At 38.5% G+C, this 16,266-nt stretch overlaps 1 protein-coding gene across 2 annotated transcripts in view; it reads right to left on the bottom strand.

The window, feature by feature from the left end:
* The window catches only part of LTA4H (leukotriene A4 hydrolase), a 34,855-nt gene that overhangs the window by 13,831 nt on the left and 4,758 nt on the right, over positions 1-16,266 (bottom strand). For both annotated transcript variants that reach the window (XM_004053709.4, XM_063694222.1), the window contains exons 2-12: positions 14,333-14,463; positions 12,710-12,830; positions 9,742-9,810; positions 7,424-7,528; positions 6,359-6,411; positions 4,459-4,531; positions 4,056-4,196; positions 2,850-2,873; positions 2,336-2,406; positions 913-1,024; positions 185-329 (exon numbers count right to left, since the gene is read on the bottom strand). In XM_004053709.4, the coding sequence (XP_004053757.1) occupies positions 185-329; positions 913-1,024; positions 2,336-2,406; positions 2,850-2,873; positions 4,056-4,196; positions 4,459-4,531; positions 6,359-6,411; positions 7,424-7,528; positions 9,742-9,810; positions 12,710-12,830; positions 14,333-14,463 (1,045 nt within the window). The remainder of the gene's footprint in view (positions 1-184; positions 330-912; positions 1,025-2,335; positions 2,407-2,849; positions 2,874-4,055; positions 4,197-4,458; positions 4,532-6,358; positions 6,412-7,423; positions 7,529-9,741; positions 9,811-12,709; positions 12,831-14,332; positions 14,464-16,266) is intronic.

Raw genomic sequence — 16,266 nt, forward strand, 5'->3', positions numbered from 1 at the left:
CTTAGGGGTTATTAATGGTTTTAAGTTGAGAGGTAACTCAGAAAACAATACAGATTTCTTCAGCAGCTACATCCAGAATGAATTGGAAGTATTAAATGGAACAAAACAAGAGTTTACAATTCTTCCTAATTCTCACATTACCCTCAAAAAGAAAAAAAAAAATCATAAAATACCAACTACTTACCTGGTCCTCCAAGCAGTTGTTCAAGGTAAAAAAGTAAAGCAAAGCCCTTCTCATAGGGAACTGAAGAATAAGCTACATCAGGGTCTATATCTGTCAGATCAACCACAAGTTTGGTGAAAGGATGCGTCTCCCCAAATGTCTTTACCTGCAAGACATGAAATAACGTGGAGAAACATATAGAAAGACTGCTATCACCACGCAAATAAGCTAATAAGGAGGTATTACTTCACTCAGTGGTGTAACTTTAGGGGAATCTAAAACTTGGGGACTGGAATACTAGGATATGTTGGCATAAACTTCTGGAAGTCTATTAATAGAATGCTTACTTAAGTAATATTCTCTGATGTTTCTTGCTCAATAATACAGGCTTTATTCTTATAAAAAGACTAGAAAAATGATTTAATGCCTGGTCAGCAAATTTGGCTTTCAGAAGACAACACTTAAAAATGACATACCAAATAAGATTCAAACATAGTAAACAGCTATATTAATAGCAAAGACCCAGTGAGGTCCCACAGCTCCCTATTTAGACCAGGTCATCAAAACTACCTTACATAGAACAGTGAACGGTGTGGATCAACACAGTGTTATACCAGCATTGACTTCACTTTCCACACTTGTAAAAATGACTTTTTGGTTGCTACACAATAAAGACGCTTTTATAAAAACTCAGTTTTTAACACCTATACAACTTTGGATGAAGGTTTTTAAAACTTTGACTCCTTTACCGAATTCTGTAGTTCTCCCCATCCTCCCAGAGCATTAAAATGTCTGAACTTTTCACCAAACAATCGTCCGCAAATGTGGCGTTCCAAGTACACAGTATGTCCCTCATTTAACCTGAAAAAAAATATTTTAATAAAAACACGGACACAGCTGAGAAGAAAAGACATTTCAATCAAGATATTTTCTTTTTGGCTTTTCTACAGAGGAAAGCAGTTGTAAGGCATGACCACTACAGTCTAAGCCGACTCTGGCTCCCAGGCAGTCAATCCAGAGCAATGGGAAGCCCAGCCCAGCAGATGGCAGCAGGGAAAGTTAAGCCCTGGTTCTGCTCTTGCATGTCCCTATGTTAAAAGTGGGAGTATATCAGGAATTAAACTTAACACCTAGACTGAACCTAACACTCCTAACGCTGTAATAAGTGTTACAGAATTTTTAAGAACTATCCTTGTTGGCCGGGCATGGTGGCCCATGCCTGTAATCCTAGCACTTTGGGAGGCCGAGGCGGGAGAATTATCTGAGGTCAGGAGTTCAAGACCAGCCTGGCCAACATGGTGAAACCCCGTCTCTACTAAAAATACAAAAATGAGCTGAGCATGGTGGCGTGCACCTGTAGTCCCAGATACTCGGGAGGCTAAGGCACAAGAATTGCTTGAACTGAGAGGCAGAGAGATCACACTACTGCACATCAGCCTGGGCGACAGAGTGAGACTCCATCTCAAAAAAAATCCTTGTTGGCTGGGCGTGGCGGCTTATGCCTATAATCTCAGCACTTTGGGAGGCCGAGGTGGGCGGATCACTTGAGCTCAGGAGTTTGAGACCAGTCTGGGCGACATGGTGAAATCCCATCTCTATAAAAAATACAAAAATTAGCCAGGCATAGTGGCATACGCCTTTAGTCTCAGCCACTTTGGAGGCTGGGAGTTGCAGTTAGCAGAGATCGCACCACTGCACTACAGCCTGGGCCACAGAGTGAGACCTTGTCTCCAATTGAAAAAAAAAAAAATAGCTGGGCATGGTGGCTCACACCTGTAATCCTAGCACTTTGGGAGGCCGAGGTGGGTGGATTGCCTGAGCTCAGGAGTTCGAGACCAGCCTGGGCAACACGGTGAAACCCCATCTCTACTAAAATACAAAAAATTAGCTGGGCGTGGTGGCGCATGCCTGTAATCCCAGCTACTCGGGAGGCTGAGACAGAAGAATCACTTGAACCTGGAAGGCAGAGCTTGCAGTGAGCTAGATCGCACCACTGCACTCTAGCCTGAGTGACAGAGTGAGACTCCATCTCAAAAAAAAAAAAAAATCCTTGCCTACCTAAGAGATGATAACAAAGAAAAACAAGAAATACACACAAAACAATTCAGAGTGGTAGGAGGCAGGGAAAAAAAATCAGCAACATGAACCAATAAATAATAACAAAAATCTTACCAAAAGTGATCCCAAGTTTTGTTGGTCACTAGATTCCCTGTCCAGCTATGAGATATTTCATGTGCAATGACCTAAAGAAAACAGTGTGATTAATAGTAAGACTGATTAACTTAACCTAAAATAACCCATTCTACTGTAAACACTCCATGTTATTCAATTTTTAAAAAATATTAGCTGAGATATTCAGGGAGTTACTCAGTTCAGCAAAATCTTTAATTTAACCAAAGACATACACACACACACACAAATATGGCATAAAGTAGTTAGAAAACAAAAATTACTTAGAAAATATTAAATAGATATATCACTGCATTAAAAATATTTCATAAATATATGAAGAGATCAAACCATAAAATTTCCTTAAATCTATTACATCTAATTGTTAATATGTGAGAAGAGTCCCCAAATTGTCCGTTATAACCATATCTTTAACATAAAAATACAAGGGATATTTTAAAATCAGTTGACGTAATACTTCTTGAAGGTAAGGCCATAATGAAAAAGTTTAACTTACATTGGAGAGTGACTTGTCGCCTGCCTACAAAAAAAGAAAATTACCTTAGTATTTTAGTAATCGAATTACAGACTATCTAAAAGACTGCCTACCTAAATACTTAGCATACTGGCACTGGTGGTCCACTGTATTTCTACTACAGCACTTCAAAGAAGGTAAAAGAGACCTTAATTGAAAAAACAAAAAAAATATAGAACTAAAAATTAGCATCATTCTTTCTTGCCCTAATTCTAGGGAATTTCTGCAATACAATGAAAGCCAGTCTATTTGTGTCTAACTTCCATGAAACATTTCTTCTACTTCCATTTTTATATCTGCTCTTATTTACCCATCACTTTCTTTCTCTCCTATTACCCAAAATATATTTAATAAAACTTTAGAGTATCCTACGTGTCCTGTGCTGTATTTTATTTATTTTATTGCTAATCCATCACTCATTTTGGTTCTAGGAAGAATTTAAAGTAGCTCACAGGCATATTAAACACAGCAGCGTACTATGGCCCTAATCCTTTCCTGTACATGGTGTACTGATTTTTTTTTTTAATTGTACCTACACACCAAGTGTAATTGGTATAGTCTGATTGTCTGGATACATAATTTATCAATGAATTGTTGTTACACAGCACCCCCATGCCCAACTCCCCAAATACCATGAACATAATATTCTCCTTCTCCAAATGGCCTGATTATTTTCCTTTCAAAAACAAGATGGAGGCCTGGTGGGGTGGTTCATGCCTGTAATCCCAGCACTTTGGGAGGCCAAGGCAGGTGGATCACGAGGTCAGAGGATCGAGACTACCCTGGCCAATATAGTGAAACCCCATCTCTACTAAAATTACAAAAATTAGCTGGGCATGGTGGTGTGCACCTATAGTCCCAGCTACTCAACAGGCTGAGGCAGGAGAATCACTTGAACCTGGGGGCAGAGGTTGCAGTGAGCTGAGATTGTGCCACTGCACTCCAACCTGGGCAACAGAGCAAGCCTGTGTCTCAAAAAACAAAAAAAAAAAATGAGATTGTGATAACCACAATAAACAATAAAATTAGAAACAAAGGTTACACGAACAAGAGAAAAGATTTTTATACCTATATACATTATTAGGACTCTAAGGTTCTTTACATATATATACATATTGTTAGGACTCCTAAGGTTCTTAAGTTTATTTTTGAAACGTCAATTTCAAATGAAGAAACATTTACACTTACCAGTAGAGTAGGAGTTACAAAAGTAAGGCAAGGATTCTCCATGCCACCATAAGGGAAGGATGGTGGCAGGACCAATAGGTCATACTGTCCCCATACATACGGTCCTCCCAGATCTTCTGCTATTTTCAGCATAGATTCAGTCTGAAAAATCAACATATATGTCTGTGTGCCTTAATTATCACCATTGTACATTTCTTAAAATTGTATATTGCTTTCTATGAAGGTTACAAGTTAATGATTTTTATGTTAAATGAAAATGATAAAAAGAATGTAGCAACTACACATCTACATAAAAGACAATCTGATTCTTTCTCCGTATCACTTAAAACCATCACATTTCACACTCAAAATCTTCAATCTACTGTCTATCACAATGACTACAAAGGATAACTATATGACCAACCTCAGAAAACTCATAAGCAGACTTTTCCACCTGCTCTTTCTCAGACCACACCAAAGTTCTTGGGCCAATTTGCCTGCAAGATTAAAAAGCTTAATAAAGAAGAAATTCACAGCAAATGATTCATCTGGTTCTAAAAAGTAGTTAATGTCTTGTAGACAAACCTTTACAGTGAGAGTGCATTTACCATGTGCCTATGGGAAAGGGATGAGGTTACATGGTGTGAGCTGCAAACCTGCTGTTGTATATGCAGCAATAGATATGCAGCTCTCTAAGGAGGTACAGGCTGGGCCAAAGGAAAAAAACCAAGACATAAGGTGTCCCCAATTAGTTTATTGCCTCTTGTAAGACCTCTTGAGGGTCTCATTTCATCCCTCAATTTCGCAACTATAGAAACCCAGTCACAACTCATAAGAAACTATTTTTTTTTTGAGACGGAGTCTCGCTCTGTCACCCAGGCTGGAGTGCAGTGGTGCCATCTCGGCTCACTGCAAGCTCCGCCTCCCAGGTTCACACCATTCTCCTGCCTCAGCCTCCCTAGTAGCTGGGACTACAGGTGCCTGCCACCACGCCCGGCTAATTTTTTCTTTTTTTTGTATTTTTAGTAGAGACAGGGTTTCACTGTGTTAGCCAGGATGGTCTCAATTCTCTGACCTCATGATCCGCCCACCTTGGCCACCCAAATTGCTGGGATTACAGGCGTGAGCCACCACACCCAGTGTTTTTTTTTTTTTTTTTAATATACAGGGTCTCATTCTGTTGCCCAGGCTGAGTACAGAGGGGCCATCACAGCTCACTGCAGCCTCCGCCTCCTGGGCTCAAGCAATACTCCCACCTCAGCCTTCTGAGTAGCTGGGACTACAGGCATACACTACCATGCCCGATTAATTTTTTATTTTTTTGTAGAGACATGATCTCACTTATGCTGCCCGGGCTGGTCTTGAACTCCTGGGCTCAATCGATCCTCCCACTTTGGCCTCCCAAAGTGACGGGATTACAGGCATGAGCCACAGAGCCCAGCCTATAAGACTATTCTAGAACAGGAATGGGTATAAACTTTGTCATGCACTGAAAGGTTGAATACTCTTATATAAGAAGAAACAAATAGAAAATGAAGGAAATCCTGTCAGATGCTATAACGTGGATAAACCTTAAGGGCATTATGACACCTTGAATGAAATAAGCCAGACACAAAGAGATAAAATCATACTGCATGATTCTACTTATGTGAGGTATCTAAAGTAATCAAATTCATAGGAACAGAAAATAGAATGGGTGTTACCAAGGACTGGGCAGTGGGGGAAAGAGGAGCTATTATTTAATGGGTGCAGAGTTTCAGTTCTGCAAAATGAAAAATTTCTGAAGATCTGTTTCACAACAGTGTGGATATACTTAACACTGCTGAACCGCACACTTAAAAACAGTTAAGTGTGCTTAAAACTAAGAATGAACAAAAAATTAAGAAGGAAGGGCACTTTATTGGTAAAATATTGATAAAATATCTTACATTTCTGTAATATTTGTAGGCTTTCAAGTTCTTTAATATATTTTATCTCATTTGTTTCACATAACCACCCTATGAGGTAGAAAGTCAGACATTATAATTTCAAGGATAAGGAAACAGAGATTGACAGTGACTCGTTCAAGCTTACATGAGAATCCAGATCTCTAAAGGTAAGAGCATGCTCATTTTACAATACTTGAAAAATCTAAGGGGTAACTGGTCAAGATTTTTAAATGTAAAATTAATTTGTTGCCTACATTTTAGATTTGAATTTTTCTAGAGCTGTCAGCTTGATATCTTGAGAAATACGCAAATGATTGACTAATTAACCTTGAGAGAGGTTCAAGATGCCTAAGTTTTGATCTTTCCACAAACCTGAAAATTTTTCCAAAAGCTCACCTGCTTTCTAAAGCTCCAACAACTAAAGCAATCAGGTAGCAGGGTATTGGAACCTAAAGAGGGCAAACAAACGCACACCACGTGCTTGCATTAGTGTTCACAAATGTTACACAGTAAGACAATTCGTATTTAAAAGTAAGTAAATTCCCTTTCAAATCTCCTAATATTAGTAGGGATAACTTTGCTTTTATACTTCTCAAATAGTTCTCATCTTTAACATATAGCTTGAAATTGTGACATAAAACATTGTTCAAAACATCTATTTGCCTTTTATTCTGCTAGGAACAAAAGCTTCTCACACATGAAAAACAAGATCACACATACTATTAAAAGGTGCATTTTGAGCATTTCTCAAAAAGTAACCTACAGGAAGCGCTTTTCCCATGTGTTTGGCTTTTTCCTCCTGACTTTTAAAAGGTTTTGGTTTTCTTTTTTTATTCCTTTATGTTTCAAAGCACTATTGACATGTTGTAGAGACACACAGAGTTACCCAGCAATAAGTAGATGCCAAAGTTATGGGAGCTTGGAACCACAGAAGCTGCAGTGGAAGTCAAATTATCCATTGTGAGGTCAATTAAGAAAACACACACACACACACACACACACACACACACACGCACTCATGCATGCATACACATTCTGTTCACTGAAGGTCAAAGATACATGTCTAATGACCAGGACTGTAACTGAGTGCTTTTTTGGTCTTGACTGCTCCATTTGTAAACACTCTCAACAGCCACTTGCCCACACTGTAGTACCAGGGAAGGTGAATGCATAAGAACTCAAAAGAACAGGAAGCCAGCCCCTGAACTGGAGTGAGGGAAAATGAAAACAGGCATGCTCCCTACTCTGTCTCTACAGCAAACCCTCTCTTCAATACAACACTCGGTAAGTAGAACAAAACCCTTTAAAAGCAAAAAAGAAAAAAAAAATGAAGAAAACAAAAACCAAAAGCTGTTCGCAAAATTCTGAAATATTTCAAAAGTAATTTTGCCCTCTGGATGTGTATAAGCTAACTGTAGTTTACCGCCAATGAAAACAAAAATCTAGACCCTAGGATCTTACTTTTTGGATGAATTTGTATATTTTCCTGCTTGGGTCTTCTGGGTCAGGTGCTTCTCCATCACGAATAGCACTCATAAGTGCCACCAGTTCTTTAGGGACAGACACCTAATCAAGGAGAAAAATCATTTCTAGTCATAAATAAAAGCTTCTATGTGTCTTAAACTATATATGTAAAATAACCTTTTCCTCCCGTTCTTGACTATCTAATAAACAGACTATGAACACAAAAAGTATATACATATACAAAAAGTATATATATATATACACACACACACATACACATATATATGAACACAATGTGTATATATGTATATATATGCACACATATATATATGAACACAAAAAGTATATATATACACATATACATATCAGTTTTGTAAATAAAATTAGCAATATGGAAAACTGACTTCTTTAAAAGTGAATGTGAAATTTCTATCCATTTACCCATACACATTAAGAGCAGAGTTTTGGTAGAAACTGGATTAAAATCCCAGCTCTGCCACCTAATAACTAACTGCACAAACTTGGGCAAATAAATATAACCCCCAAGCCTCAGTTTCCCCATCAAGTAAGTGTAAAACTTCAAAGGCTTGTTGCAAGGAATAAATAAGTGAAGAGCCCAGCACCATCCCTGGCAATGGCAGCCACCATCCCTGCTCGCCCTACACTCACAAAACAGATTCAAAAGAACGTTATATACTCACTGTAGGACAGAATGGTTTTGAACAATTTTGTTTTGAAAACACACACTTGGAGTTACAAATAGAGGAACCTTTTAAAAGTAGTAACTGTGAAAAACTAAAATTTATTGCTAAAAACTGTCAAATAATTTTCTCTGGAAATCCATATGGAAAAGACCCTTATGGGGCAAACCATATAGTCATTTAACTGTGTATCCTAGCTCCATGATTCTGAAAGTTTGATTTCTGATGAATGCCAGAATAAAGGACTCCCCCAAGTATTAATGATCAAACAAGAATATATTCCAGTAGGGGCTAGACTTTCATGTTCTTCTTGCATGGCTCAGGACCCAAAGCTATGACTGAGGCAGGCACAGAATTAGAAGTTCCTGAACCAGTGCTACAACAATTGTAGATTCTATAGCACAAAACTATTCAGGGAATAATTTGGTTCAGCCACCTCCCTTCATTTAGGTGGTGATATGTTATATATATGTGCCAACTGAGGTTGCGAGGTCATAAAACTTGTTCAAGGGTCACATCATTATTTATTTATTTTTTTAGAAATGGGGTCTCGCTATGTCGCCCAGGCTGGCCTTGAACTTCTGAGTTCAAGTGATCTTCCCACCTCAGCCTCCCAAGTAGTTGGGACTTCACGCAGTTATTAAGTGGTGGAGAAGAGCCAGAGCCCTGGGATTCTTTGCCTCTAAGTATAATATATCACTGCACTATCCTAGATGTAATTTGGTTGTGGGATGATTTGGGAAGCAAGAAGGCCCCATAAATATGGGTTGGTCCTCATTCTATTTGCTTGGTCTAAGTAGGTCTAGCCTCCGGGATAGTGATTATTTAGTAATTACAGTCCACCTTTTCCAAAAAGGATTAGCAGTACCTACCAAGGGAATAAGTTGGAATTGCATAAAGACAAGTCTGGAATATATGCCCACTAGGCTTATATGGCTACAGAATGCATCTATAGAAACTTGAATCCTGCAAATGTCAATTTTTAAAAGTTAAGTAAAAATTGTTCCTAAGTTCTTATTTTTAGATCCAGGATTCTGAATTTCTTCTTTTTGTTTGTTTTTTTTGTTTTTTGGGTTTTTTTTTGAGACGGAGTCTGGCTCTGTCGCCCAGGCTGGAGTGCAGTGGTGCCATCTCAGCTCACTCCAAGCTCTGCCTCCTGGGTTCACGCCATTCTCCTGCCTCAGCCTCCCGAGTAGCTGGGACTACAGGTGCCCACCACCATGCCCGGCTAATTTTTTGTGTTTTTTTTAGTACAGACAGGGTTTCACCATGTTAGCCAGGATGGTCTCGATCTCCCGACCTCTTGATCCGCCCATCTCGGCCTCCCAAAGTGCTGGGATTACAGGCGTGAGCCACCGCACCTAGCCCTGAATTCCTTTTTAAAAGTCAGATTGGTTTCCATTTCCTTTTTTTCACAGTTAAAATGTTTAAAACTGCCTTTAAAGTAGAGATTCAGAATGAGTGCCACAGCCTCTTTTTTTACATATTTCAGGTAGAATTTCATTAAGAAAAATAATTCTAGCTCTAGGAATTCAATTATCATCTCTCCTTATCATTTATACCATATTTACTGATATGCATCATTTAATTGAGTTAATAATTCGTAATATTTACCTCTGCAGTATAGGTTAATTTCACAGAAGGAGTGTCCTGACAAGGAAGGATTGCTCTGCAGTGGATGGCCTGAAAAAGGGAGAAACAAGAAGAAATAGCTATTTATCTTTCACATAAGTCATTAAGAAATCATTAAAAATTGCAGCATTGTTCTTGGACATTAAAATAAAATCAGTCCTCATTTCTTGGGATTTTTTTTTTTTTTTTGAGATGGAGTTTCACTCTTGTTGCCCAGGCTGGAGTTCAATGGCACGATCTTGGCTCACTGCAACCTCCACCTCCCAGGTTCAAGCGATACTCCTGCCTCAACCTCCCGAGTAGCTGGGATTACAGGCATGTACCACCACGCCCAGCTAATTTTGTATTTTGAGTAGAGATGGGGTTTCTCCATGTTGGTCAGGCTGGTCTCGAACTCCCAACTTCAGGTGATCTGCCCACCTCGGCCTCCCAAATTGCAGGGATTACAGGCGTGAGCCACCACGCCTGGCCTTTTGGGATCTTTTAAAGTCCAAAAATAGATTCTTGGACTTTTAAAAATCAGATTTTCCATTTTAATCTATGGTTAACCCTCACATTTCAGTTGAAGCATGGAGAAACTCTTAAGCAGTGTTTCCTACTCTATGGTCTGGGTGACAGTAGTGCCCAGTGAGAAGCTTTTAGAAACCTGAGAAAAAAGGGCTCTGTAGCAAAACAGACCTGAGAAGTATGGCATACTGCACCGCTGTCTTGCAGAGCCACTAGAACATTAGCCGCCTGAAGGCTCTGAACAGACCTACAATAAAGAACCTGTTTGATTTCTTACATTTATGTTAACGCAAAACCCATTTCTCTCTGGTTTAACACCTAATGGGATGTCAGTGTTCTAATGAACACACCCTGAGAAATGTTGCTGCAGTCTTGACACTTCAATCTTGCAGCAAACCTTGTAAGTAAAACAAAGAAGCAAAGAAGGGAGAAAGAACAGTCTCTTTCAATACCATCTAAACATATTCATTCATATCATATGCAAAGTGTTTCTGTACTGCCACACCAATCGTTATTAACATTGGTTCCATCCAGTATGGCCAGAGGCCGGGTGCTGTGGCTCACTCCTGCCATCCCAGCACTTTGGGAGGCTCAGATGAGAGGATTGCTTGAGCTCTAGAGTTTGAGACCAGCCTGGGCAACATAGTGAGACCTTACCTCTACACAAAAAAAATTAGCTGGGCATGGTGGTGCACACCTGTAGTCCCAGCTACTCAGGAGGCTGAGGTAAAAGGATCGCTTGAGCCCAGGAGTTCTAGGCTGCAGTGACCCAAGTTCGCACCATTGCACTACAGCCTGGGCAACACAGCAAGACCCTGTCTCCAAAAAAAAAAAAAAAAAAAACAGCACCTACAATCTTATACCCGGTCTGTTTACAAATAAGTCTGTCTATTGCTGGTGAACAATGAAATGGAAACCCAGCCTCATTGAGACAGTCTACTAAACTCAAAGGAATTCTGATTTTAACACCCTTCTCTGAAGCTATTACAAATCCTAAACATACTTCATTCCACCACAAGCTTTCTTAAAACCCCCAAACTCCAGGTCTTTTCATTTCAGTTCTAGAAAATTCTCCAAAGATATAGGCTCCCAAATGACCTCTAGATGGATTAAGTAGGACTAGCAGAGCCACCTGGTTCTCTCTCCCAAAATAGAGTTCCAAGACCATGCCTCTATAGTTCCTTAATGGTTTCTAGTTAGGTGACATGGCAATACCAAAGGGGTTTTTAAATTTATTTCATTGGATGAGGCCAAACCCAGGCAAATATGCATACAGAACAACCGTAAGCAAATTCATCAAACAAAATCATGTCTACATGATTCCTATCACCACAATCATTTATTAATTTAGCTGAAATCTGTTTCCCATATTCCCAACACTGCTGCTAATAAGAAATGGAATAATATATTCAAAATTAACATTTTCATGACTCACAAATCTTGCATTTCTTGCCAACTTTGGTTAATAGACATTCTATTAAGAAATACTGCCTGAAAACCAGATATTTATGAGATACAGATTGTGCAATTTGTACACTCTTGCGTAGAACATTTCATCTCTTCTAGATTATTAAACTGAGGGTTTCTTAGATTAAAAAGATGTTTCAAGTGGCCATAGAAAGTAAACAGGTCTGATTCATATGCTAATTCCTTTTTTAAATGGACTTGTATTGAAATTTCAACCTAACACACAAGAATATTGGGAGGGATGAAACGTGTAAAGAATCTAGCACAATGCCTGGAAATAGAGCAAACGTTTAATGAAGTCAGTTCCCTTAATTGTAAATTATTTGATTACTATGAAAAGTAGGTATTTTTTCTTTCAGAAGACAGTTTGAAATGTATTATCCTTGTGACAGGTTATCTCTAATTGTATGGCTCTTTACCCTTAGTTTTAAAACAGAAAACAAAAGTAGTTTAAGTCATGCAATTTTAAAGGTACAGTTAATATATTGATATAATACATACTTCTGTAAATGTGTAAGAAAAATATGGAAAAGCTACATTCCAAACTCAATGGTGGTTACCTCTGGGCAATGGTGTCTGGAAAAGGTTTGGAAATTAAAGCTTTCACTTTCCATTTCTTTACTATTAGCATTTTTCATAACCAGTACATATTATGTATTAATTTTTCCTTTCATTTTATGACTATTTACTGAGTACCTACTCTCTGCCAAGTTCTAAGTCAGGCCTAGAAAGTCCAATCTAGGTGGACATATTTCCAAACTGAAAGAAGCTTCTTATTTAAAGTAAGGCATGAGTGTATTAATAGTGAAAGATAAAATGAAAATATATAATTCATCTTATATGTTTTTATAAGATCAATTAATACATTTTATTAGGTAAAACCTACATAATCCATAAAACCACTGTTCATTTTGCTTCATTCAACCGTATGTGCTGAAATTTTCTGCATCAGAAATCATTCTGGAATCCTTTTTACCTGGCACTGACTAAAGAGATATGGGTGTTCCTTCCCAGAAGTCTGTTCAGGAGTGAGCCACTGGAGAGCAGAAGATTTTGGAGAGGTCTCAAAAGAAATTTCTATAACAATTTCTTGATTTCTGTATGAAACAAATAAATATATTAGTAGAGTATGATTCCATCTAGTGAAAATTTAAACTCATAATACATACACTGAATAATATAAATAACATAGTATGCATTCTCATCACTGATTGGCAGTAAGCTCTAGGTATGCCACATCCTCAGTGGGTAAGTCTCCTCTCAGTTTTCCTACCTAATTGCCAGCCTGTGGGTCCTTTTACCTCTCCCATGCTAACTGCTAGCGAAGGCTTAATGGCAACTAACAGTGGTTGACTACCCCGTTGTGTGTCACGTACTTTGCATCTGTGATATCATTTAATATTTTATTAGAGTGGAAAAGTGAAAGAAATCATTTTGGGGCTTCAACTACCACAGCAGCAGGTGCCAGAGCATGACACAGAGCAGTGCTAGTCTGCAAACTGTTACCAGCCCAGGACAAGACAAGACCAGAAGTTGAGAGTCAGCACTGCAAAACTTTTAGAGTCATTTTTATGTCTGTTGAATCTAATAATAAAAAATGTGTGCTTGTATTTCATCTCTTCTTCCTCATATTTCATTTTTATTGCATTGTACAAAAGTATCAGTCTATGACAGATTGAAGAGGATAAAAATTGGTTCTTTACCCCCAGAGAGTTTGAGAAGCACTGATAATAAGGAAACAGCAGAGCTTTAGAGACCAGCAGCCCTGCTGGTGTTCGAATCCTGACTCTATCACTTACTGGTACTGTAAACTTGGGGAAATTATTTGACCTCCCTATGCCACAGTTTCCTTGTAGAATGGGGTGAATACCATCTACCTCACAAGCTAGACTTAAGTGTTTCCCTTCTCTTAAAAGGAAAGAGAAGGCATGAAAACACTGGCCTCTGAACAACTGGGGTAGATCACCCTTGTTCTAGGCCAATAGTTTTCACCCTCTTTCCCCTCCCCAATATATCAAGAGGTGGCATATACTCCCAATGTGACAATTCTGGTTGCCACTTTCTTGAATAAGTTATTTCTCTAAGGTTCGCTTTCCTCATCTTTAAGTGTAGATTATACCAGCAGGATTACTGTAAGGATTCGATACAAGAATGCATTTAAAGCACTTATGCCAAGATTGCTGCACTGTAACAGTTCTATCTTTGGCATTATCATTGTCCCATTAATAAATGCAGCTGGCCTCTGGGGCAAGGGCAAGGAAGGTGCAGCTTGTAAAGCTGCCCAGGTTATCTTGAAATGCTTTCTTATGATGGCATGCCCCCACCTTCACTCTAGATCTTAGTAAAAGGATGAATCGTTTAGAAACTAACAGTTCCCAAAGTCCTTGTTGTATTATAAAAAACAACATTTTTAGTATCTTAAGTATATATAATTTTAACTGCTGTATCAACTTTAATCTGAACAGAAGATCAGGATAAGTAGTGTACCAATCATTACATATTTACAAACTAAAATTTAAAAAGAAAAAATATTTAAATTAGTTAAGAATATGTTTCCCCATTATTTAGCTGTAAAAGAGAAAGATCATAACATTCATACTTGCTCAAAGCGATAGGAAGAGAGATTTCCATTGGCGATCCCTTGTAACTTTGTCTTTCTCCAAGAGCATATTTGACTTCTTGTCCATTGATCACTACTTTTTCTATTGTAAGGTCCTTTGTATCCAAAACCTAAAATTAATATTTTTAAATAGTAAGAAAATAGTTTCATTTACCAGAAAAAACTCATATTAGATATAGGCTACAACAACTAGTTGCTTATGGAGAGTAAAATACAGAGTGAAATTAGAAGAATTAAAGAGTCAAAAGCTAGTCTAGGTCTCATTTTTTGGGACTCTAAGCATCCTGAAAATTTTTGGGTTCTAAGATTTGCATATATATTGTTAAGTAACCCTAGGACAGTCACACAAATTTTGGGCTTTAAGTAAAAGTCAAATCTAAATCAAAATATGTTTGCTTCTGACTCCTAAAATTTTCTCTATTATGAAAAACTTTATCTATAACTTAAGTTTCTTTCACTCTGGCTCCTCAATACATTACACAATATATTTCCTCCTAGAACTCATGTACTTTCAAACTTCATGTTCGTTAAGCAAATCAGCAAACTGTATATCACTGTGGTTGTATATCTAGAAAAAGCCCAACCTGGTATGGCAACTCAGACCAAATGATTCTGCAGAGGATTGGGAGGCCATATCTACTTGCCATGGCCAATTAAGGACAACTGCTTTGGGCATGAAGGAGTGGCATCAAGTGTCAGAGTATTTTCTATCCCCAAAATCCTGAGCCCTAGAAATCATACTCTTTAATTATCTCTCAACTAATCTCTTGTCCTAGAATCTTGAACCTTCCTATGCCACAAGACTGTTTCCTAACAACATAAACAAAATTCTACTTGATGGATCTACCCTAAATATTCTAGTTTTCCTCCTTCCTTCCTTAAACTCCAAGGGAGTTTTTGACTGCTATGACTACTACTTCTACTTCCTCACTACTACTTCTACTTCCTCATTAATCATCCTCCCTTTCCCCTTCTTCCATCTGGCTTCTTGCTATTGAAAGGGCAGCCCCCACCCCAATCAACAAAGTCTCTTCTGTCCAATAACCTTGACCTCTGTCTACTCACAGCCCTTATGGACCATGTCGTCTGGTTAAAACCCCTTCCTTCACTTCTTTGCCTGTACGCATACATCATAAATGGTTCTCTATTTGTCTAATGTTTTTTTCCTTTCCCCTCCTTTATTCCAATTCAAAAATATGGATATATCCCAATGTTCTAGCCCCGGTCCTTTGATTTTCTTGCCATATCCTTCACTCCCTAGCTCTTACTCATGCCCACATCTTCAACTAGTATCTCTGTGAAGATGCCTGCCATTCTAGTTCTACAGTTGTATTCCCTCCCCAGGACCTCAGTCTAATCGCCTGCTCAACATTTCCATGGGACATAGCACCACACATTGAATAGGCTTCTAAAAATTCCAAAAATGATTTTTATACTCCCTGAATCAGATTTCTCCCCAGATTTCTTGATTCTGTTAAAAGAACTCTTCCAGTTACCTAAGGTTTGATCCCATTTCCCAACCCCACACAGCCACTTAAAAGTTGTTCTTTCACAATGTCTTCATACTTCTCCTTTCTTTCCACTACTAACCCAGGTCAGGCCCTGGACTGGTAGAACTGCTTTCTACCAGATCTCCCTACCTCTGGCATTATTTGTTTCCTTTTCTGAAATCTGACCTGGCTACATGTGAGGCCAAGAACCAGCCATTTCCCAGCTGCCCCTGGGTACTTTCTTTTGGGGGTACCTCATCTGTTATCCTTACTCTAAATTAGTAGAAGATACGGTTTATATCTTATTTAAAATAATAGGGTTACTCCTTCATATTCTAGTACCTCTCTAGTCTCTTCATAGTCTAGTACCTAGTTCTGAATAGCTATTCAGAATAGCTAACTTGTTTTAAAAACTTGATTTGA

The sequence above is a fragment of the Gorilla gorilla genome, chromosome 10 (assembly GCF_029281585.2).
Source record: "Gorilla gorilla gorilla isolate KB3781 chromosome 10, NHGRI_mGorGor1-v2.1_pri, whole genome shotgun sequence".
Taxonomy (NCBI): Eukaryota; Metazoa; Chordata; class Mammalia; order Primates; family Hominidae; genus Gorilla; species Gorilla gorilla.